At 36.8% G+C, this 25,533-nt stretch overlaps 1 protein-coding gene across 1 annotated transcript; it reads right to left on the minus strand.

Moving 5' to 3' along the window:
• Positions 1–397: 397 nt before the first annotated feature.
• On the minus strand, positions 398–4,843 carry LOC136207413 (probable inactive ATP-dependent zinc metalloprotease FTSHI 3, chloroplastic). Its single transcript, XM_065998674.1, has 4 exons — positions 3,553–4,843; positions 1,322–1,645; positions 920–1,220; positions 398–828 (listed from the first exon to the last, which is right to left on the minus strand). Exons 1-4 carry the CDS (start codon positions 4,633–4,635, stop codon positions 626–628), a joined length of 1,911 nt encoding a protein of 636 aa, XP_065854746.1. The 5' UTR covers positions 4,636–4,843; the 3' UTR covers positions 398–625.
• Between the last annotated feature and the right edge of the window lie 20,690 nt (positions 4,844–25,533).

Below are 25,533 nucleotides of genomic sequence, written 5' to 3' on the forward strand. Positions count from 1 at the left end.
GGATGAGCTTACTTTGTCAAAGTTCATCACCATCCAATGGTGAAAAAACAAAGTAAGACTTACTTTGTCAAAAACAAAATAAGCATGCTTGGGTTGCGGTGACGTTGTTAAGACTTTTTTATTCTTTATTGGGCCTACTTGTAAGTACTTAACCATGAAACCTGTTTGTTGATGATGTAGTGAGATGGGCCTTAGTTAATAGAATTTGGGCCTATGATCGGCCCAGGTCTATATCACTTATGAAAACACCACCGCTAGAAAATAGAACAGATCTCAAAGCTACTTCTACAGGCCACATCCCCATTTCCTATTCCAATCTCCATATGCATAACAAATAATTGTAATAATATTAACATTTTTTCATGAAATTATAAAGCTACTGTAAAAGTGGAAAAAGTAAGTAAAACTTTTCCTAATAGATAGAAAATCCCAACTAAAGAGTATAGGAAAATTGTTTTGTATGCTAAAATAAACTTTTAATCAAATTACAAACAATATAATTACAAACTTGAACTAGTTTGGCTAAAAAGGATCAGAGAAATGAATTGGAGAATGAAGATTCTATGAGCCAATGAACCATCACATTCAATTTGTGAAGTGTAATCATAAAATACAGTCATCAGCTTCAGCTAAGAGTCTGATAACCAAAAGGCCCTCCTTGCAAACCATTTTCTCTATTCTCATTCCTTCCCATTAAAGATGGTATCCATGGAAACAGCTTTCCCAGCTCCTTCCTTATTGCACTTGGTCTCAGCTTCACATCACTTATCCCAAACTTTGCTCTTTCAACTGCTTCCATTACATCTTCCCTTGTCAACCTCTCACCCCCTGTATAAACCAAGACCGAACCTGTCAACACAAAGGCGATCCAAAATGTTTTCAACAGGGAAAAGTAATACAAAGCACAAGTGAATCTCACCTCTCCGAGCTGCAAGTAAAGCGGCTTCGTTAACAATGTTTGCAAGATCAGCACCTACAAAGCCTGGAGTCAGAGAAGCAACGAGATCGCAGATGAGATCTGTGTCTTCGTCTAGAGGAACTCCTCTGAAATGTACGGACAAGATCTTTTTCCTTCCTTCTTCGTCTGGTTCTCCTACATATACCTTTCGTGAGAACCGACCAGGCCTACAAAGCGCAGGATCCAATGCTTCTGGTCTATTAGTTGCTGCAATGACAACCACTTTCATGCCCGACTCGAATCCATCCATTTCGGTAAGCAACTGCAAAAGGAAAATAAACAGTTTTGAAAAGTAAAAAACCAGATGACAGCAAGGAAAATTGCAGCTCAATATAACTTCATTGAATCATTAGCTTAGATTACCTGATTTAGCGTTTGGTCACGCTCATCGTTGAAACTTCTGCCACGTTTTCCGCCCACTGCATCGAGTTCGTCAATGAATATGATTGATGGAGCACATTTCCTAGCTGTAGTAAAGAGATCTCTAATGCGAGCTGCTCCTCTTCCAACAAATAACTCCACAAATTCACTGGCGGATACACTGAGAAAGGGCACTCCTGCTTCACCAGCCACAGCACGAGCCAGCAATGTTTTCCCTGTTCCAGGGGGACCAACAAGCAGCACGCCTCTAGGCAACTTTGCTCCTAGTTTTTGGTAATTTATGGCTCCTTGCAGGCATGAAACAACCTACAAACATGACTTGTGTCAATAAACATAATGAAACGAAGATTGAATACATTACTAATTCCCAGTTAATATTTGGCATGTAGACGATCTCCCATCCAAAAACCAGAAACAGAAGAGTAATAAGGATTGGATTTCAAAAACTAGTTAACTGCACCTCCTCATCACACTGTTGAGATTTTGAATTGATTGATACAAAATCAAATGTAAATTAGATTGCTCAAAGGCATTTTTACACCATCCAGTGTAAATAACCGTTGAGAATCTTATACAATCAACCAGGTGCATAGACAAGTTTGGCAACTGTAACCATAGTTTTTGTAATTATGTTCAATAATTTATTTTCTGGAAAAGTTTTAATTTGCAATAATTCTTTGGCTTTTCAATTTTGGTCACAGGTCTTTTCATCTTTGTGATTTTACCTAAAAGACTATTTCTTGCACGCCAGTTGACAATTTTAACCATTATTTTGACAGTTTGTACTTGCACCTTGAATTTTCCCTTCATTGTGCATGATTTTACACTGTCTAAACAAGTAAATAAAATGAACTACACACTGTCTTACAAAACACAAGTAACTCCCAACCCTTGAATACAAGTAGTTTTGCCTTCAGCTTCCCTTCCTATCCTAAACATTCTCCTCCACCAATCCGACTAAATAGCGCATAAAAAAGAAAAACTCAAATGATAGATCAATAAGGGATAAATGGGCAAACTAGTTTCTGACTTGACCAATAATATCCTTGCATTAGTAGATGATGTTTTAGAGGTTTTAGTTTAGTATATTAGTTTCATTTAGAGTTTAAACCCTAAATTCTTGCATTTTAAAATATCCTTCTGGACATTTTTCAGCCAAATATAAGACCAATAATAGGCCGATCTACAAGAAATATACTAAATTCAGTTTCTTCATGCATATTTGAATGAGAACTTTGTATACGAAATTCATAATTTTTTATGCAAATTCACGTGAAGAATATGTCAAAACAGTTAAGCCTGATGTCCATAAATTTTTTGAAGCTAATTGGACATCAACAACCAAGAAGTTCAGGTGCCAATTTGTCTGTTATCATAATGAAAATCTATTCTCCATATCCATGAATCTGATATGAGTTAACGTGAGGTTAAGCTTTAATTAGAACAATGAATTTCACAAGAGTGAATAGTGAGAATGTATTTGCAATTCAAAAGCAACATAGTTGAATAACTGCTTGCATATTATGCAAAAGTTGTCATTGTACTAAACATCTCCAGGAAAATCACAATAGGCACTAGAAGCCGTCATCAGAATGTAAAATCTTCACTGCTTCAGCAAATTTTTAGGCTGCAGGTATTCTATATGACTAGCTCCATACTTCTATAGTACACTTTTTTTTAGCTATGATTGTTGAATTTCAATGTGCCTCAACGGTTAAACTTATTCGAATGTGTTTTGTTGCTCTACCAATTCAAACCATAGGACTGCTCAAGCACCATATGAACTATATCCTTTACCCATTTAATATGTTAGATTTTCAATTATCAAATCTTTAAATTACTCTAGTTTTTGACTATGGACCCGAGCTACTACCAAACCTAGGTCAATTGCCTATTCACCTTTATATGCCAACATCAGCTACATACCTTAGAAAAGGAAAACCTAAAGCACGAACTCAGAGCCATAAAATCAACTCATGAAGAGTGTTAATTCTGGCATTCACATTCACAAAATCAACAAGGCATTCCAATTTCAGATTTTAGAAACTACAGATATTAAGTACAGTCAATAATTTCAAGGCATTCTTTTATATAGCTTTGGCTTTCCATATTCTAAATCAATTAGAGACGTGATCAGCAGCAGAACAAATATCCTTAGCATTTGAACAATTTCGCAACCATAAAGTAAGGAACAAATATTTAGCTATTCTTACCTCCATAAGCTCCAGTTTAGCAACATCAACACCTTCCACATCATCAAAATTGGTCATCAGATTGTCAGGCCTGCGTTTTTTGGCCGGGCTATTAGCAGCAGAGAGTTGACGATAAAGAAGCCACATCAAAGGAGTCAAAGGAATCCAGAGAGAGATTATAGTTATCAATGTACTCCTTATTGACATCAACGCTGATTGAGGAGCTGACCTATACACTGTTCCCTTTTCTCTCATCACACTAAGAAGAAATTTCTCATCATGGTCAATTTTCCTTGTAGAAAACTGCCACGCAGGAGTAGAAGCTCTACGCCTACTGAATTTCTTCAACTTATCCATTTTTGGAACTTGGACAGTACTACTAACAATACCTCCTCTTACAACTGCATTCTCATTTGTAACATCTATGGCTTGAGAATCTTGAGTCTCTTCAGAATCTTTACTAGTACTTTCATTTGCCTGAGGATTCGTGTTGTAATATATGCGGCGGGATCCCTCTTCAAGTAAAACATTAGTAACAGAACCATTTTGAAGACTTGTTACCAATTCTGAATATGGAACAACTTTTGGAGATGGCAATGCAGTTAACCTCAGAAACAAGTAGCAAAACCCCAATGCAACAGAAATTGAAGTATAAAGTGTTAATCTTTTTACGTTCTTTCTTATGAACATTCCAAAATCTTTTAAAAGTGACCTCACTGAAACTCTCTTCAATCTGGAAGTGAATAACCGCAATCTTGGTCTCAATCTCAATGAAAATTTCTTTCTTACACCTTTATGTAATCTATTTCTCAAAAAAGTTTCTTTGTTCCCATTGTTACTGTGACAAGATAACCCAAATTGAGACTTGGAACAACCACCACAAAACCCCAGCAAAGGAACTTCAGTTTCTCCATTGAAAAATGACCTAAACTTATTTCTGGAAAAAAGAAAATTTTGGGAATTTACAAGATTGTAAGTTGCAAATGGGCTGTAACAGCAGATGCTTGTGTTTCTCCTTAGAGACTTGATTGTTCCACTGTTAACCCCTAAATTCACTTTGCTAATCAGAAACCCATTATTACAAACAACAGAAAGAGTAGCCATATCTATGAAGTACAGCAGTAAATATCTAACAATAAAATCTAGGAATTCCCATTAAAAGACTGAGAGTATCTTTTGGATTTCTGCAACCAATCATACGGAAATTGGAAAGTAGCTAAATATGTGGAAAAGAATAAGAAGGAAAAAGAACCTGATTTTATCAGATTGTAGAATAAGAAACAAAGATGAAACTGGAGAATGCGCTGTGTGAAGGCGGATTAGTTTAGCGAGGAGGAATATAACAAAAATCTTGGGCCTACAAGAATAAAGAAAAATTGGGCCTAAAAGTATATGTGACGGCCCATCTTAGTACTAGCAGGTCAATTTCCGAAATATAATTATGATGGATGTTTGTGTCAACTTAATTTAGTTACAGACCGTTTTTTCCAAATGGGGTTGAATGGGATAGTGAGTTATCAGAGGAAATTTTTAATTTTTTTTTCCGATCAAATTATGAGGTAATTTTAGAGGATCCGTATCATCACAGTAGTACCTTTAAACCATATTTACATTCAGATTAATTTCTGTTCATTGGTTAATAGACATCTTAAATGGATGGGACAACTGACTCAAAGATTTAAGATTGCTACATGCCCAAAGTAAGGTACGATCTCTCTCTTTGATTAAGGATGAAAGTTACCGCTCGACCACATCCCTTGAGCTTAAAGGAAAATTTTAATGAAAAGGATGTTTCTGCGATTTCTAAAACTCAACGTCAATATTGAAATGGATGAGAATTACCATTATGAACATGTATAGAGGGAGTTAATTTCTCCACAAATGTACCCGCAATTGGAGAAGATGAGTAGTGAAGGAGTAGATATAGAGAGAATGTCTATTTACTTAAAATGTACAACTCTTTGTGCAACAACAAAAATTAATATAAATATTTAAAAAATTGACACATCATTAAGTATTTTATTATCGTGCCACATCGGGTAGTTGATATCTTAGTGCCAAGTGTTTTTTTACCTCCTTATATATATATATATATAAAATAGACAACACTAATAATCAATTTATTAGATTAATAAATAGATAGTAGAATAAGGTCCTGTTCTTTTTTACTTGTTAACATAAGTAAGTTCCGTTCAATTAAGTTAAGTTAAGTTCAAGTTAAGTTAAGTTCAGTAGCATTCAGTTCAGTCCAATTAAATTAAGTTAAGTTGAGTTCAGTTAATTTAAGTTCAGTAATTTATCATTATTTATTATAATTATAATTATTTATATATAATTTATAATTTATTTATTATAATTTATATATAATTTATAATTTAGTATTATAAGGCTTTGGTGGAACCTTTTATAAGCCTTTCTGGGATATTGTTCATCAAGATGTCTGTGGTGCTATGGAAAGTTTCTTTGTTACTGGTTTTATGCACACAGGGTTGAATTCAAATCTTATGGTTTGGATTCCCAAAGTGGAGGGGGCTTTAACTATTGATAAATACCGTCCTATTGTTTTAGGCAATTTTGTTTTCAAAATAATCACCAAAATCATTGCTGACCGCCTTGCTTCTACTGCCGCTAGAATTACATATTTGAATCAATTTGGTTTTATTAGGGGCCGTAATATTCATCACTACATTGCCACGGCCTCTGAGGGGATAAATGTCATGGATAAAAAATGTTTCGGTGGGAATATGACAATTAAAATTGACATCAAAAAGGCTTTTGACACTATGGATTGGAATTTCATTTTGGAAGTTCTAGAGGCATTTGGTTTCTCGGTGGAATTTCGAGACCTTATTCTTAATATTTTCATCTCGTCTAGAATTTCCATTATGATTAATGGGGCCCCTAAAGGTTATTTTCGTTGTTCCAAGGGGCTTCGGCAAAGAGATCCTCTTTCTCCAATCCTCTTTTGCTTAGCTGAGGACTTTCTGAGTCGTTTAATTTTAAATCATTTGGAGACGGGGCGTCTCCAGCCTATGTCTTATGTCAGAAACTCTAATTTTCCATCTCATTTGTTTTATGTTGATGATATCTTGCTGTTTTGCAAAGCTTCTGTGCAGAATGTGAAATTAATTGCTGATATTTTCAAACTCTATGGCACTTTTTCGGGCCAATTGGTAAATTGAACTAAATCAGAAGCTTTTTTTGGCCAAAGAATTACTCCTACTCACGCTCGCATGTTAGCTGAGATTACAGGTTTTAAAATTGGTTCGCTTCTTTTTTCTTACCTTGGTGTTCCTCTGTTTCGAGGAACCCCAAGAAATAGGCTGCAGACAGAATTGTTTTAAAATTCAGTAACTGGAAAAGGAAGTTACTCTCGATGGCTGGGCGGTTAACTCTGATTAAACCAGTGATTTCCAGTTCAGTTCTGCATTCTTTTTCGATTTATAAATGGCCTCCTGACCTGCTGAACTTTTTAAAAAGATGCACTTTTAAAAATTGTGTTGCAATATATGTTGCATTTATAAATGTTGCTTAAAATTTTATTAACATGTATTTATGTTTAAATAAATCATTTATTCTTATTCGTTGCATTCATTCGTACTAAAAATAAAACGATATATGTAATATCTCCTCCCACACTTAATTTGGACCATGTCCTCATTGGTGCAAAAATTGATAAAACACGAAAAATTGGTACGAAAATAAATCATACGAAGTAAGAAAGAAAAATTATGAAATTAAAATCATCCAACATAAAATATAAAAGTGAAATTGTACCAAACATAATAGGAAAATAAATATTATACCAAAATTAAATAGAAATACAACATAACAAAAGAAAGGAGTTATAAAAAGATAAGATAAAACCTATGAATGAGTAGACGAATCTGGTGGAGACGGGGTAGTTGCAATGTTTTGATGATGGAAAAATGACAACAGCCGACGTCTTGTCGATTTGTGCTCCCTCCTCAAGGTGTTGATATTGATGTCTACCTCGATAATTCTCGAACTCATCACATTGTTGTTTTAAACTATGTCATCTAACTGCAAATTCATTTGACGGTTGTGTGCATTCATTTGGTTCCAAATTTGTTGCAAATTAATTTGTTCCTCAACATTATGCTCTTGTGCTTGTGCTTGTGGTGCAACATGCTCCTCCTCCTCTCCTTCTTCTTCTTCATCACCCTCTTCGATACCTAAACCATGAAAACTAGAAACGCCTCCACCCGTATGACTACTAAGGTGCTTAATACGTGCCTCATAAGAGACAAATGTGGGGGAACCTTCCTTAAGTAATAAATTGGCTCGAAGAAGAGCCAGAATATCCAAAAGAGGTAAATTGCCTTGGTAAGAGAGGTTTTGAAAATCCGTCAATTCATCATGTGCGCCCATCACAATCCCGGTAATAAAATTACTTAAAGGTACTTGCTTAGTGTGGGATGCGGCGACATGGGCTAAATTGTCGAATAGCATGCCTATGCTATCAACTTGAAGACCTTTAAATAGATAATCAAGCACAAATAAATCCCTAACTTGGACTTTAGAACTCTCAACCCTTCCAAACAAGGAGAAAGATAGAAACTTATGAAAATAAAACACACAATTATCCCGAATCAACTTGCTAGAGGTGTTCTTAGGATAAAAATAGTCTTGGCCCGAAAGTGTTTGCCAAATGGTGTGTGAATCAATTTCCTTAGGCCTTTCAACAAAATCACTAGTTGGAAAACCAAACATATTGCCCATAGCTTCATAATCAATTTGATAGGTGATACCATTATTCCTAAAAGTGATAAACCTCTTCCTCTTATCAAATTTCAAAGTAACCAAAAACTCAATAATGAATTCATCATTATGTGGAAATCTCACGCTTGCAAAGGTATTCCAACCAAGAGTAGTAAGAAATTCATTAATACGGTCCGAGAAGGATAACTCGCTTACCGTATCAAAATGGAGAAACGGCATGTCAACGAATTCCATTTTGGTCCCGGAAAAGTGAATGCAGCGTTTGCCTTCCGCTTCAGACTCAATGTCAAAAAAAGCTTCATATCTCACGCGAAGACGGTTAGCTTCGGTGACCTTGGGTTTGTGTTCGGATATCTTGGTTCTAGGCATGATTTTGAGCTTGAAAGATTTTATGAAAGTAGAGAGAAAATAACCAAAAGATGAAAGGTTTGTGAAAGAGAAAGTAATGGTTTGAATGAATGAGGAAGATGATGAATAGGGATGAATTAATTGGGAAGAGTAAAAGTAAGAGTATTGGGAAGAGTTTAGTGTGTTTAATTGGGTAAAATTGGAGGTGATGTGATGTTTGTGTAAGGAGTAGGTATATACAGGGTTGAATATAGGTGTTAGGAGTTAGTATAGGAATAGGAATAGGCCAAATTAGTGCAAAAAATCGGAACTCCCATGCCCTACAGGTCGTGTGTCGCGATCGAGATTCACGAATCTCGATCGCGACACCGCAATTTCTGGAGAGTTAATCTCCAGAAACTTGTCGATTTCGCTGCTCGCGTAGAGATTTCGCAATCTCTACCGAGATTCGTGCCCTGGTGGCTGAAAAACGCGCATATTAACTCCGTTTTAACGCAATTTCTGTGCAAATATGTCCTATGTATGAATATATTAATACCTGAAACTTAAAAACAAAAAATAAAACATTAAATGAAGGAAAAACCAAAGGTTTAACCTTATTAAATTCTGATTAATGAATCATTAAATGACTTAATTAGAACTTAATGTATCATAAATTGAGCATTAAATCTTTAAGTTAATTAAATGTAAAATGAATGTACATTAACTTCTTTTGTTTACTTAAATGTGTAATCATTATCATAACGTATTAGCATTAATTATTCATGTGTACAGATTCATTTCTGAATATTTATAAATTCAAGCAGACAGAATTCATAACAAAAGATGAAATCATGAATTGAAATTAAAGTTTTATTGCATGAAACATATATGTACAAAAATTGATAAGAACATATATACAATGAAAATTAAAAACAAACCTATGTACAAAAATATATACAAACTAAAAACAAACAAAACAAAACAAATTAAATCAAATTTTCATCCCGTTGAATTGGGATTTGCATGGCCCGGTAACGATCAATCTTCACTTGCACGAAGATCTGTCTTTCTTCGGAAGAAAGGAATCTTGGGCCGACTCTAAAGATACGCTTCACAAGACCCTCATTTTCCAAGAACTCATAATCCATAATTGGAAACGGTTCTGCATCAGTCCATGGAACAGAAATTGATCCTTTTTCTCCAAGGATGATTCCACATATTATGTTCCCAAATCCAATCTTCTTATCTCTGGATCGTGATGCGGCAGCTAAACCTTCCATCAATATCTTCGAAGAATTGACGGTGTTGCCTTGGAAAATATCTCCTAATACATACAAGTCCGTGTCTTGGACAACACTGCTTCCAGTACGTCCAAACAAACTATGGCATAGGAACTTGTGTAAATGTAGCATGGAATTGGAGTTGATGGACTTGTTGTAGGCGAGAATTGGATTAAATCGCCAAAAGCCAGTTAACATCCTCCAAATATCCCGAGATGTCATGTCTCTGCCAGGATGGTAATTTGTAGTATCCCTGGGCGGGAAACCAAACCAGGCATGTAATTCTGGGTATCCAAAAGTGAATATTTCGCCATCTTTACGAAAACTAAGACGAACACAATGCTTATTCACAAAGCGAACTGTATAGAGGAATTCTAAAATCCAATCTCCAATAATTGGAAACCGCATATAGGCGAACTTAGACCATCCTAAATTCCTCAAGTAGCGATCCATATCTTCGCTTATTCCGAGTTCATCATTTAAGAACTCATCCATGTACAGCATTCCGACAAAAATTGCATATCAGAATCGATAGTATCGTCTTCCTTCATCATGGTTGTAAATTGGAAATGGTGCACCGTAGCGTTCTGACAAATCAGTACGCTTATTGCGTGCAACAACATTTATTTTGGAAGATTTTAGTGAGGTAGTCATGTTTTGTAAGAATAGTTCTGTAACTTTTTGAAAGATTGGAGAAGAAATCAGAAGTCTGATAGAGATGAAAAGATGGGAAGTAAAATGATTCTGATATTCTCTAAGTTATTTATAATGGAACAGAATGAATTAATGTGTCTGTGGGAACGAAAAGGTGTAAATTCATACCTTTTGGGTGAAAAACAGATACTATTTTCGAAATAATCAGCAAAGACTCAAGAAGAATAAGAAAACAACGGTGACATGTCTCAAAAGAGGCCGTGTCGCGATCGAGATATCAGAGTTTTTAATTAGTCTCAGTAGGATCAGAGATTTTCCTAGCTTTTCTTGAACTTACCTCAAATCCCTACTGAGATTCCTGAAATCTTCACTAAACACATAAGAATTTTCTGAAAACCAATTAAAAACGATAAATTTTTATAGATTGTAAACTTGTTATACACAAATCTAAAAACTAAAAATCACATAAAAATAAAATTGCAAAAATAAATAAATTGAAATTAAATGAAAAACAAGTAAAACTAAAAGCTAAACTTGAAACAAAATAAAAGATAAACAATGAAAAGTGTAAAAATTAATGAATTAATCTTCATAGAATTCGTCCACAAATTCAATTTCATGAATTGGAGTGTTTTCATAATAAATTTTGCATCGATTACCGTTAACTTTGAAACGACCTCCATCCGTTTTTTCTAGTTCTAAGGATCCATAATCGAAAGTTTTAACGACTATAAATGGTCCTGACCATCTAGACCTAAGCTTACCTAGAAATAACCTGAGTCGAGAATTTAACAGTGATACTTTATCTCCAACATTAAAGTTTTTAATTTTAATTTTGGCATCATGCCATTTTTTCACTTTTTCCTTATATATCCTTGCATTTTTGTAGGATAAATGGCGTAATTCATCCAACTCGTTTAAGTCGAACAAACGCTTCTTTCCTGCTTTTTGCAAATCATAATTAAGTGTTCTAATAGCCCAATATGCTTTATGTTCTAATTCTACTGGCAAATGACAAGCTTTTCCATACACGAGTCGGTACGGTGTCATTCCTATAGGTGTTTTAAATGCAGTACGATATGCATATAACGCATTGTTAAGTTTGTGTGCCCAGTCTCTTCTTGAAGATGAAACTATTTTCTCTAATATCCATTTGAGTTCCCTATTCGATATCTCCGCTTGACCATTCGATTGAGGATGGTATGGCGTAGATACACGGGGTGTACTCCGTACTTTTTCATAAGTGATTCAAAACTTCGGTTTATGAAATGGGTACCTCCATCACTTATCACAACTCTAGGGACTCCAAATCTATATAATATTCCATCGAGAAACTTAATAACGACCTTAGAATCATTTGTCGGGGTTGCAATTGCTTCAACCCACTTTGAAACATAATCTACGGCTACTAATATGTAAGTTTTACCAAAAGAAGGGGGAAAAGGACCCATGAAATCGATTCCCCATACGTCGAAGACTTCAACTTCCAACATATTCGTGAGAGGCATCTCATCTTTCCTTCCTAAATTTTCGGTTCTTTGACATTTGTCACACCGAATAATAAACAAATGAACGTCTTTAAACAATGTAGGCCAAAAGAATCCGCATTCTAATATCCTAGCTACTGTTTTACTGACGCTGTTATGCCCTCCATAAAAGCTTGAATGGCATTCTGACATTATAGACTCATATTCGTTTTCACTAACGCATCTCCTAATTATACCATCACCACATGTTTTGAACAAGAAAGGATCTTCCCAAAAATACATTTTAACATCGGAAAAGAATTTCTTCTTTTGTTGGGAGTTTAATCCTTCTGGGACAATACGAGCTGCGAGATAATTAGCCATATCCGCATACCACGGTGAAGTGACACTTTTTATTTGTTTGAGAAATTCATCGGGGAAATCATCTCGTATACCGGTTGTTTCACCGATAGGACCGTTTTCATCTTCAAGTCTTGATAGATGATCGGCGACAAGGTTTTCGAGTCCCTTTTTATCTTTATTTTCTATGTCAAATTCTTGTAATAACAAGACCCATCTAATAAGACGCGGTTTTGCATATTTCTTAGCGAATAGATACCTTAAAGCTGCGTGATCGGTATATATAATAACTTTAGATCCTAACAGATACGACCTAAACTTATCACATGCAAAAACTACCGCTAGCATTTCTTTTTCGATTGTGGTGTAATTTAACTGTGCACCTGACAATGTGTGACTTGCATAATAAATGACATGAAGTTTCTTATCCTTCCTTTGAACTAATACACATCCAACGGCTAAGTCGCTTGCATCGCACATAATTTCGAAAGGCAAATCCCAATCGGGTTTAGCAATTATGGGTGCACTGACTAAGGCGGTTTTCAATGTTTCGAAAGCTTTAATACAATCTTCATTAAAATCAAAAGTTGAATCCTTCATAAGCAAATTAGTAAGTGGTTTGGAAATTACAGAAAAGTTTTTTATAAACCTTCTGTAAAAACCTGCGTGTCCTAAAAACGATCTTACTCCCTTAACAGTAGTTGGTGGGGGTAATTTCTCTATGACTGAAGTTTTTGCTCTATCCACTTCTAATCCTTTTTTAGATATTTTATGACCTAAAACAATTCCTTCGTCTACCATGAAATAACATTTTTCCCAATTTAAAACTAAATTCGTTTCTTCACATCTAGACAACACTTTATCTAAGTTTTCTAAACATGCATCAAAAGAATCTCCATAAACTGAAAAATCATCCGTAAAAACTTCCATGATATCTTCAATGAAATCGTTAAATATTGCAGTCATACAACGTTGAAAAGTTGATGGTGCATTACAAAGACCAAAGGACATTCTCCTATATGCAAAGGTTCCATAAGGACATGTGAAGGTTGTTTTATCTTGGTCATCCGGGTAAATATATATTTGAAAGAATCCGGAATAACCATTGAGGAAACAATAAAATGCATGACCGGCTATCCTTTCGATCATTTGATCGATGAAAGGTAGAGGAAAATGATCTTTCCTGGTTGCTTTGTTTAGGTTCCTATAATCTATACAAACCCTCTAACCGGTGATGGTTCGCATAGGTATTAATTCACATTCGTCATTCCTTACTATAGTTATGCCTCCCTTTTTAGGTACACAATGGATTGGACTAACCCATTCACTATCCGAGATAGGATAAATGATTCCATTGTCTAGAAGTTTAGTAATCTCATTTTTTACTACTTCCTTCATGTTCGGATTTAAGCGTCTTTGCCTATCCGCTTTAGGTGGCTTATCTTCTTCTAAGTGAATTCTGTGCATTATAATACTAGAATTAATTCCTTTTAAGTCTGAAATTTTCCATCCCATACTTCCTATCCTATTTCTAACAACTTCTTTCAATTTCTCTTCTTGATCTTTAGTTAACTTGTTAGAGATTATTATAGGAAGAGTACCACCTTCGCCTAGGAAAGCGTACCTTAAATGGTTTGGTAACTCTTTAAGTTCTAACTTAGGGGGTACTACAATTGAAGGCAGAACTGGTCCATCTTCTCGAATCAAAGGCTCTGGAGCCTTATCTTCTAATTCTTCTCTCACAATGGGTTCTATTATTTCTTCTCTTTGAACAATGTCATTGACACATTCTTCGACTAGATTAAGTTTCATACAAACGAATTCTTCCATAGGATATTTCATCGCTTTGTTCATATTAAACTCAATCTTATCTTCACCTATTCTCAAAACTACTTTCCTTTCCGATACATCGACTAATGCACGTCCCGTATTCATAAACGGTCTACCAAAAATTAGTGGACAATTAACGTCATATGCAAAGTCTAATACAACGAAATCGGTAGAAAAAATAAACTTATCAACTTTAACTAAAACATCCTCAATTATACCATATGGTTTCTTAGTGGTTTGATCCGCTAATTACAAAACCATATTGGTAAGCTTGATATCTTCTTCTAAACCTAGTTTCTTAAAGATAGACAATGGCATTAAGTTGATGCTTGCTCCTAAATCACAAAGACAACTTGGGAATTCAATGTCTCCCAACTTACACGGGATGGTGAAACATCCAGGATCCTTGAGTTTAGTGGGCAAATTACTCGACACTATTGCACTACAGTCCTCTGTTACCGATATGGATGAAATTCCTTTCCAACTGATTTTCTTTGAAATCAAATCTTTTAAAAACTTACCATAGTTAGGAATTTGTGTTATCGCATCCATAAATGTTAAATTTATATGCAAAATTTTAAGTTTGTCCAAAAACGTTAAAAGTTGTTTGTCATAGTCCTTATTTCGGACTTTATGTGGAAAAGGTGGTTTAGGTACAAAAGTTTTTGTACTTGCATCTAATGGTGAACTTTTTGTGTTTAAGTTATCTTATTTGGATTTCGTTGGTAAATCACTTCCCCGCATAACATTAGTAGGATCTCCGGGCATTTCCGGACCTAAGTAATTTTTTCCTGAATGAAGAGTGATAGCCTTTACATGCTCTTTCGGATTTTCTTCCGTATTACTGGGAAGACTTCCCTCTTTTCGGGATGGAATTGATTTAGCAATTTGTCCTATTTGAACCTCCAAATTATGGATGCTAGACGAGTGGTTTTTAATTAATTGATCGAATTTAGTCTCGATGCGTTTAAAACCATCATCGTGGCTTCTTACTTTACCACTGATAGCGTCTATAAATTTGTCGATTTTAGAAGATATAGTGCTAATCGTATCTCTAGACTGATTTTGATAACTATTAGTATGATTTTGATTAGCACTTGCATTATTATTATATTTCCAATTAAAGTTAGGATTATTCCTCCATCCAGAATTATAAGTACTAGAATAAGGATTATTAGTTTGGTTTTGCCCTTGGACAAAATTTACCTGTTCAATCTCATCCATACCTTCGTAATCCACATCCGTTGGGATTGGATTACCATTAGTATCGCACAGTGCCATAAACCTATCAATTTTGTGCGATAAGGCAGAAAATTAGGCTTGTAACATCGCGACTGGATCGAGATTCACTATACCTTTAACTAGTGATGTGGTTGAGGATGATGGTTTCGCCACTGGTATGTGTCCACGTTCTGCGGGCCACATACTACTATTGATTGCCATTTCCTCCAAAAGTTCTCTCGCTTCGGCGGATGTCTTCTTCATAAATAACCCTCCCGACATAGCATCTAATGAACCTCTAGTTGTAGGATTTATTCCGTTATAAAATGTTTGCATTAAAAGTGCATCGGGCAATTGGTGGTGTGGGCATAAACGTTGAAGTTCCTTAAAATGTTCCCAAGCCTCATAAAGAGTTTGCTGTTTTTGCTAAAGGGAAATATTTTGATCAAAATGCTTGGGCTAATTGGTCCCAAGTTCCGAATGTTGCGTCTGGCATAGAAGTTAACCAAACTTTGGCTTTATCCTTCAAAGTGAAAGGGAAAAGTCGAAGTTTAATTGCTTCGGCAGTCACATCAGTTATTTTGAAAGTGTCGCAAATTTCTAGGAAATTTGTCAAATGGGTATTGGGGTTTTCGTTAGGTAGCCCATAAAACTTTACATTGTTTTGCAACATATTAAGCAAAGCTGGCTTAATTTCAAAATGGTTTGCGTTTATCCGGGGTCTAACTATACTATTGGTTACACCGGCCACTCCCGGCCTACCGTAATCCATGAGTGTGGGTGGATCTGCCATTCTGGCTGTGAATTCTGTTTATCTTTGTCTTTCTTGTTTTTTCTATTATTCTTAATCGTCTTTTCAATTTCTGGATCTAATGGGTTTGGTGGAATGCCCGAACTTCGAGAACTGCGCATGAACTTGAAATTTTTGCACGAACCGAAACTACCTTCAAAACAGAATTGAAAAATAAATATGTAAGTAAATTAAAATAAATGAAATATAAAAGTTAAAATAAGTATGTATAAACCTAGATTCGAAATAAAACACGAAAAATCTAAATTTTTGTAAAACAATTTGGCGTGCCTCGACAACGGCGCCAAAAACTTGTTGAGCGATTTCTGCAAGTGCACGGTTTCGCTTGTAGTAATAAAAAGATATCGATCCCACAGGGAACGTTTTTTCACAAAAACATATTTTGATATAGTTTAAATACGTCTTTAGGTTTATTTAATATAAAATCGTTAATTAAATTTGATTTTGAGATTGAATTAATAAAAATCAGATTAGAATGATAAGTCAGAATGTTAGAAATCAATTCTGTCTTGAGATTATATTACAAGACAGAAACATTTAGCGTTTAAAATAAGAGAAGAGTTGTACTCGTTTGCATTAAGCCAAGATACCAACTTTAAACTTTGTAAAAATTATAAATATGTAATAAACGTAAATTCCTTCAATTAAAAGGCATTGAACCGTAGAGAATCCCCCTGATGTTGAGTAGATTTCTACCTTAACCAAGTTTATACTTATTTCCGATAAGCCGACCCAATGGTCATATCATCGATAGATACGAACTTGTTCAAGTGTTCAACAAAGTTTCCTTGTAAAGATATGAATTTAACTACGTTTTAATGAAAACACTAGAACCTTACTTCGGATCAATTACCAAAGTAACTACATAAACATATATTAAATCGCATGAACTTTTATTAGATGAATTGTGAATTGATACAAGTTTACAGAGAACAAAAAGCATGCAAGCATTCAAAACGACATTCGAGTTTTGGGTCGTCAATCCTTTCCTCAAACCTCGTTAGAGTTTGTCAGGCTTCGGGGTCGAATCCGCTACTTGATCTTCTCGCTGAATCTTCGAAATAGAGATGATATTTCTACTACCAAAATATAAACTAGTCTTCGAATAGATCTTAATCTAAATCTAATTACTACTGTGTTTGTAAGTAATCTAAAAACAATTTATGTACATCAGATTGCTTTTACAAGAATGAAATCTAACTCTGAATCGTTTTGACTTAGAATTTCTGCATAAATTCTGCACTAATCTAAATTAATCTCACTCTATCTAACTCTGAAATCAACTCTTTATTTATAGATGTTGAAGAGTCGTGTTTAAGGGTCGTGTCCATTGCGAAGAGACGTTTCTATCCACCCGAACAGACGCGATTCTTTAAATTAAAACATGTGTAAATTGTGCTAGAAGAATCTCTGATGCTACCGAGATTGGGGAATCCCTGGCGAGATTAGGGAGCAGATTTTTGGTCTTCGGAACGCGAGTTGGAGGAGCTGGAATCAGTGTGTCGCGACCGAGATTAGGGAATCTCGGTCGTGACATGGGAGTTTTTTCCCGGATCAGACTTCGGTCCGTCATCCTCGTTTCGGTGCGCTGATTTTCCTCGTCTTTTGGCTCGTAACTTAGGGTTTTTCCTTTGTTTTTGACCTGTTTTCGCTCCTATTTGGATTTTACCATATATTTAGGTACATTGCATGAAAGAAACATATTCGGACGTAAAAGTACTCTAAATAGATATAAACAACACGATTTCATAGCAAAACTAATGTAAATATTAATAATATTTTAGGTATATTTTGGGCTTAACAGTCGGACTCGGTGAATGAAAAGAAGATTGTCATCCCTCTTGGAATTTATGTTGTAAACCCATTGCTGAAGGAGGTTTGGGTGTAAAAGACTTTGCAGATATGAACATTGCCATGCTAGGCAAATTTTGTTGGGATTTAATCTCCTTAGATAATTTTCCAATGGGGATTTTGATGGGGGGTCCTCGATCCACACCTATTGGCTCCTCGGTTTGGTCATCCGCTAGGAGTTGTTTTTCTTTTGTCTTGCAAAATTATTCTTGGTGGATTGGCGTACACTCAAAGCTCAATTTCTGGTTTAGTTCTTGGATCTCCCCAACGGTTGTTGAACGTTTGAATATTTGTGATGATATTGAGCTTAGTGGCGATTCAGTTTTAAATTATTATGGCAATTCTGGTTGGTCGAATCTCTCGACTGAGGTGGAAGATTTTAGGGATGATATTGAAGATATCAAGGGAGGTTTTGACTCCGAAGATGTGTGCTTCTGGAAGGCTGATCGAAAGGGCATTTTTTCGGTCAGAAGTCTTTACAATTTGATTCAGGGGGTTTAGCCTGAGGTGTCTTGGAAAAAATTCATCTGGAAAAGCTTCTTTCCACCATCTCGTTCTCTTATCTGTTGGAGAGCAATTTTAAACAAGCTCCCAACTCATGATTTAATCAGTGCAAGAGGTTTGATTTTAATCTCACGGTGCAAACTCTGCCGTCTTAATTTAGAAAGTCATGACCATCTTTTTGTGAGTTGTATCTTCACGACCCAGATCTGGAACGCTATTTTTTCTTTGTTTGGTCTGCGACTTGGAGTTTTTTACAGTCTCAACTCTCTTTTGGCATGTTTTCAATCACAAAAATTCAGTCCTCAACTCTACGAAATCTGGGCGTCTGCATTTGTAAACACAATTTGGTTAATCTGGAAGGCCAGAAATCGGGCCATCTTTGATTCAATTGAACCAAATATATCTGTCATTTTGCGGAACCTTTGGAGCACTCTTTGTGAGGTGCAATTTGGAAGCAAGGGAGTTATGTTTCATTCAACTAAGGATCACCATGTTTTGTCGCAACTCTCTTTACTTGGTTGCTGTCCTCCCGCACCCTCATGCGTGGAAGTTATTTGGCGTCCTCCGCTGCTGGGTTGGATCAAAGTAAATTCAGATGGATCTGTGGCTGATAATTTAGCAGGGGCAGGTGGAATTTCAGAAACTGCAGAGGCTTTCCGCATGGTGCTTTTGCGATGCCATTTAGCATTTGTCTCCCTTTTGAGGCGGAATTATAGGGTGTTATGCACTCCATTTGTATGGCTTGGGATAAAGGCTGAAAGAAGCTTTGGATTGAATCAGATTCAAGCTATGTTGTTAATTTGTTAAAATCAAGATCCAAGATTGTTCCTTGGTGTTTCCGACAAGAGTGGATGCTTTGCCTTTCCCTTGTGTCAGAAATGACAATTTTTGTTTCACATATTTTTAGAGAAGGAAATAGGGTGGCAGATTCCTTAGCTAACCATGGTCGAACTGCTTCTTCGTTGATTTCATGGAATTCCTCGCCTTCCTTCTGCTCTCATCTTATGTTTGATGACTTGGCGGGACTTCCCCAGTTTCGATTCCGCTAGTTTGTTTGTACTTTATTTCACTTTTTTGTTTGTCCTTTATTATTTATTTTTATACAGATCTTCTCTTCTCTTTTAATATTATTTTGGGCTCGGCTCCATTTGACTCGAAGTGTGCTAACCTTGTTAGAATGCTTTGGTTCTTTTGGGTCGACCTCCAAGCTTTCAATTAAAAAAGATTATTATTTATTATAATTTTTATAATTTTTTTATATATAATTTATAATTATTTATTATAATTTATATATAATTTATAATTTAGCATTATTTATATATAATTCATCATTATTTATTATAATTATAATTATCTATATGTAATATATCATTTATCATTTTTTATTATAATTATAATTATTTATGTATAAAATTTATCATTATATATATATAATTTATTATAATTTTAATTATTTAGTGCAGTTAAGTTAAGTTAAGTTTAATATCATTCAGTCTAGTTAATTTAATTTAATTTCAGTTAATTTAATTTAATTTCAGTAAAAAAGAATAGGGCCTAATACGTTAACTATTTCACTAATTTCAACTCCATGGTAAGCTCAATAACTAAATAAATAAATTATAAACCGAAACTTTAATAAATTAATTGCTTTTTGTACTTTGTTTTGAAATAATTACTTTTTGTACCTGAGTTTGAATTATTGCGACTTGAATCAAGTTTAATATCATGCATTTAGTTCAAAAATTATGTTTTTTAGAAATAAAAAATTATGTTTTTTTTACAAAACAAGATTTTTATTAAGCTCCGTGAGCAATGGCGATGGATGGATATCACTCCATTCACCACGACCAGATATAAAAACAAAAGCCCTTGCTAAGAGATGAGCTATCTGATTCGCAGATCGACAAACAAAAGCTAAAGAACAGTTGCTAATATCCTTAATTAAGGATTTACAATTTTCACTAATGAGACCAAAAGGGGAGTCCATGACTGATGTGCTATGTAACTCGCTGATCAGAATTTGGGAGTCGAGCTCCAAAATAAGATTCGAGTAATCTTGCTCTTTCAACCAACTGAAGGCCTCACGACAAGTGAGTGCCTTGATAGGGGTATTTTACCCCTATCTTTTAGCGTGATTTACGGGTTAATTTTAGAAGAAATAAATAAGTTTAATTGCAAAAATAGAGTGTTTTAATAAAATAACGAAATAAAAATAAATTCTGCACTTTCGGTTAATTTTCCTTGTTTTTGATTAATTTAGGAAATAAAACGTCAAGCTAACTCGGCTCTCGAGAATTGTATTTCAGGTACAAGCAAGAAGTGAAAATCCACCCATACACGCAAGGCGCATCACTCCTCACGCGAGGCGTGAAACATTGATCAGAAATAATTGACTTATCCACAGGCACCACGTGGGATCTAGTCATCAATACGCGAGGCGTGTACCACCATACGCGGGGCGTGGAACATGTGTTAGAAATGATTAACCTAATCCTGAAAGTCAGACTGCACGGTCTCCCTGAGTCAACTATCCATACGCGGGGGCGTGCTTCAGCTACGCACGGCGTAAAAGACCCAATTCAAGCAATAAAAACTCAGAAACTCAAACACGCGAGGCGCATCCCAGTCTGCGCGGGGCGTGTTTGAGACAACAAGATCTGGAATTGGTCCACATGCAGGAGATTTCTGACGGAATGGGCAAACACGCGGGGCGTTCCACACTCTACGCGAGGCGTATTATGGGATTTCTGCACAAAATCATGTTGCTCCATGCTTGTACCTTATGAAATTATGATTTTGCCCCTAGCTTGATGTGTATAAATAAGAGTGACTAGCACTCATTTTAGACCTCACCTTTGATATACCATTGTTATAGTTTAAACTCTTGTCATTTGTAGTTTAGATTTTGTTTTTAGGCTTTATATAGCCAAACTCTTCCACCTTGAGAGCTTGTTCGTTGATTCCGGCATTCCATCAAAGTTTCGCTCCATCTCTGTGCACCAAGCTCGAAAGCTCCACCATCCAAGTCCTAAGAGACGGCTTTGAGTCCGGTTAGCTAGTTCCGAGGGTGGATTCTTCCCTTTACACTTGCTAATTAGCTTGTACTCATCCTATGTACTAGGCTTGGTTGTATTTCATATTTACATTCTCCATATTTATAATTTATGATTCATAATCTTCTTTTCTATATATGTGTTGATGTTTGTTACTTGTTTTGATATTCATAATTGATTATTGTGTAGGAGAACACGATTTCAGACGCCATTCGGGCTATCTTTAGGGATTCATATAGGTGTTGCCTTACCGGAAGTGACAAACCGGAAACCGTAGGAATTGACAAGCCACGGAACTTACGAGCCCTAATTTCTGGTCCTAAGTATTAGACACACCTTGACTAGGAACCACGTAGTCTAAGTACTTCACAGGTCGGTTACACTGCACGTAGTCGTCTTTGCAAGAGCAAAACATCAACCGTATATGCATTAGGAGTCGTTATTTGTCATATTTATAACTTATCGCACCCACATCATTTCATAGCGTTTTGTTATATAAATTCGCCTCACCCGTAGTTAGGAGTAGTTTGTAGTTGGTCCCCACATCAACCTCAAAGTATTCACCGCTTAAATAACGTATAAAACCGAGTCATTTAATACTTGCAGTTATAAATCCCGCGGATTCGATACCCGGTCTTAACCGGATTATTACTTGATACGACGGGGTACACTTGCCCCTAAGTAGTGGCGTCTAGTAAATATAGAGCATTTAGAAAGATCACATCCATAGTCGTAACGCACTTATCGTAATATACATTTTGTCGTAGAAAACACTACACTAGACTGCACGCCATCAAGTTTTTGGCGCCATTGCCGGGGATTTATAATATCTTGCAATATTAGACAAAAACGTTTTATTGTTAGTTTAAGCATTCTTTTTGTATAAATTGTTTATATATACTTTTGCTAACATCATTCTTTCTTGTTGATATTGTATTTTATTTCATTCTTTTTATGCACACCCAATCTCGGAGTGATTCTCTCGTTCCTATTGATCTCGAAATTGAACGTACTCTTTGTAGGATTCGAAGAGAGAAAATGGCAGACCCCAACGTCGAGGTCAACCAGCCCGAAGGAAACCAAAGGCCGCATGTGAACAACATCCGCGGGGGCAACGACACACGTTCGATGATGGAGATCCTTGCTCCGCATCGTCCTAAAAATCATAACGGAATTGTCGCCCCCACGATACCGGCCAACACATACGAGATAAAGACTGGCATGATCCAGATGATACAACAATGCGGTCCAATGAACATCTCGATAAATTCCTTATGTGTGCCGACACCTCTCGGTAAAATGGTGTTCCCGTTGAGGCTGTGAGACTAAAATTGTTTCCTTTTTCTTTAACAGTACAGACGTTGGAGTGGCTACACTCGTTGGAGGCGGGATCAATCACGTCATGGGAGGAGCTCGAGAAGGAGTTCCTTTCCTACTACTTCCCGCCGTCCAACACGGTCAAGTTACGGACGGATATCACGTCTTTTAGGCAGCTGGAATGCGAGGCCCTTCATGCAGCTTGGGCTAGATTCCGGAAATTACTCCGAAACTGCCCCCACCATGACATTCCAAAGCACGACTTGGTAAGTACCTTTTACCATGGTTTAACCCCCACTAATCGTGCGACCGTTGATTCTGCTGCAGGTGGGGATCTATTTCGGAAGTCAGCAAGTGAGGCCTACGAGCTCATTCACGAGCTCGCGAGAAAAAGCATGCAGTGGCAAGAGGATCGGCTTGCCGGGCCGTCGCGACATCAAACGTTCGCTGTGGAAAAAGAGGCTCCGAAAAGTTCCATGGCGGAAATGAATAAGAAACTTGACGCGTTAATAGCCCAGTTGAGCCTCAACAAAAGTGCACAGGTCCTGATGTGCAATCACTGTGGTGGAGACCATAACGGATTCAATTGCCAAGCCGGTAGCCCTTTCATCGGCGACATCGAGAATGTAAGTTATATAGGAGGCAATCCAAGGTACAATCCTAATCCAAACTCCTATCACCACCATAATAATAATAACAGCGGTTGGCGGCCTCGGTACCAACACCCGAACTTGTCATATGGTAATAATAATAATGTGTTGAGGCCCCCATCCGACTTTGAGCAAGAATATTGGGAAAACGGGCTAAGGCAATCACAAGCCATGCCCGGTAATCGGAACGCTCCACCTCCCGACAATGTACATGGCCAATCGGTCACGTCTTTGTTGAAGGATATATTAACCCGTCTTTCCGATAGCGAGGTGTTTTGCAGGGACCTTAGCCACCAAGTAGCCCATCTGAATCATCAGCAACAAGAAAGGCCGCTAGGAACCCTCCCGGCGAACACCGAGCAGAACCCGCAGAGTAAAAATCGGGAGTCCGGACAGGCGATAACGCTCATGAATAGTGGAAGTTCGGACCCGTCAAGTTCCAACTCGGACAGCTTGCATTGAGCCGCCGCACGAGAAAGTCGAGCTACTTCGACTCTAAACGTAGCATCGGTTTGAATTTCTCGAACCTCTTGTTTATATGTATCATAAACTTGTTTTTATTTATTTACCCTTTTATGTGGTTTTAGTTTTTCCCCTTTGAGTCATTGTTATTTTTAAATTTTAAATTTTTATTTTTTTACTTTTATTTCTATTTTTATTTTTGCTTTTATTTTCATTTTATTTTCATTCTCATTTTTATTTTTATCTTTATTTTTATTTTTATTTTTATCATTTTTCATAAATTAAAAGAAAAACAAATCCCATCGATAATCCAAAAATTCTTAAACACACGGGACGTACAACCCAGTACGCCCCGCGCATTTGCATTTCTGACCCATTTCTCTCAATAAAAGACACGTTACGCGGGGCGCCTCCCCTACCACGCCTCGCGTAACCTGTGGCACTTAACCCCTTTCGAATAAATGCCACGTGGGAGGACACGCGGGACGTGCCCTAGGGCACGCCTCGCGTATCTTCGGGGAGTTGTGAATCACAACTCCCCATGGCAGCCTTTTCCCTTATCCACTCTTCCCATCACTCTTCCCACTTCCCCATATATCTTTCCCACTTCCACACTCCACCTCTTCTTCTCTCCAATCACATCACCTCCTTTCAAATTTAAATCCTTTCACCTTCCCTCCACATTAACTCTATCTTAACCACCTTCTTAAATAAACTTAAAAATCATAAAAATCATTAAATACTCATTAATAAACCATAAACCACCGAATTAAAAAATCAGAAAACTACTAAAACCGAAAAAATTCTTCAACTTCTGCCTTTTACGCAGGGCGTACCCCCATATATGCCCCGCGTCCTTGCCCTTTTTTCCATCAAAAAGGGGCAGGAAGTGTAATACGCGAGGCGTGCTCCCTTTCACGCCCCACGTACCGTACAACTTTTGCAAATAATAACGGTCAGGAGGTGGGATACGCGTGGCGTGACCCCTTCACGCCTCGCGTACCCCCCTGGGAATCTGAGTTTTACTTGGATGGAATACTCCCCCTTCTCCTACTTTCTCTTCCCCACAACTTACTCCTACTTCCCCAACTCTTCTTCTACTCTTTCTAAATCACCCACTACCCACTACCACCATGGTTAGGCGAAAACAAACCGCCGACATGCGTCCCCCACAGTCCACTCGGGCCCGTTCTTCTCGTTCCGCCCATAACCAATCACCTCCACCTCCCGAACGAGAGGGAACTCCACCACTCACCCGCCAATACCGGGATCCTTTTCATCTCCTAACCGAGGAGGAGGCCCAAAAGTACGAAGATCTTTGTGCGGCCACGGTCAAGGAGCTCCCGTACATCTCGGATAGCGTGCTTGATCATTATAATCTTGGTGATCCCTTCGAAGCTCGCCTTCGCGCCCTCGGTTGGTACGATATCTATTCTACGCATCGGCGGGTGTACCCATCACTAGTGGTGG

The sequence above is a fragment of the Euphorbia lathyris genome, chromosome 1 (genome assembly GCF_963576675.1).
Source record: "Euphorbia lathyris chromosome 1, ddEupLath1.1, whole genome shotgun sequence".
Taxonomy (NCBI): Eukaryota; Viridiplantae; Streptophyta; class Magnoliopsida; order Malpighiales; family Euphorbiaceae; genus Euphorbia; species Euphorbia lathyris.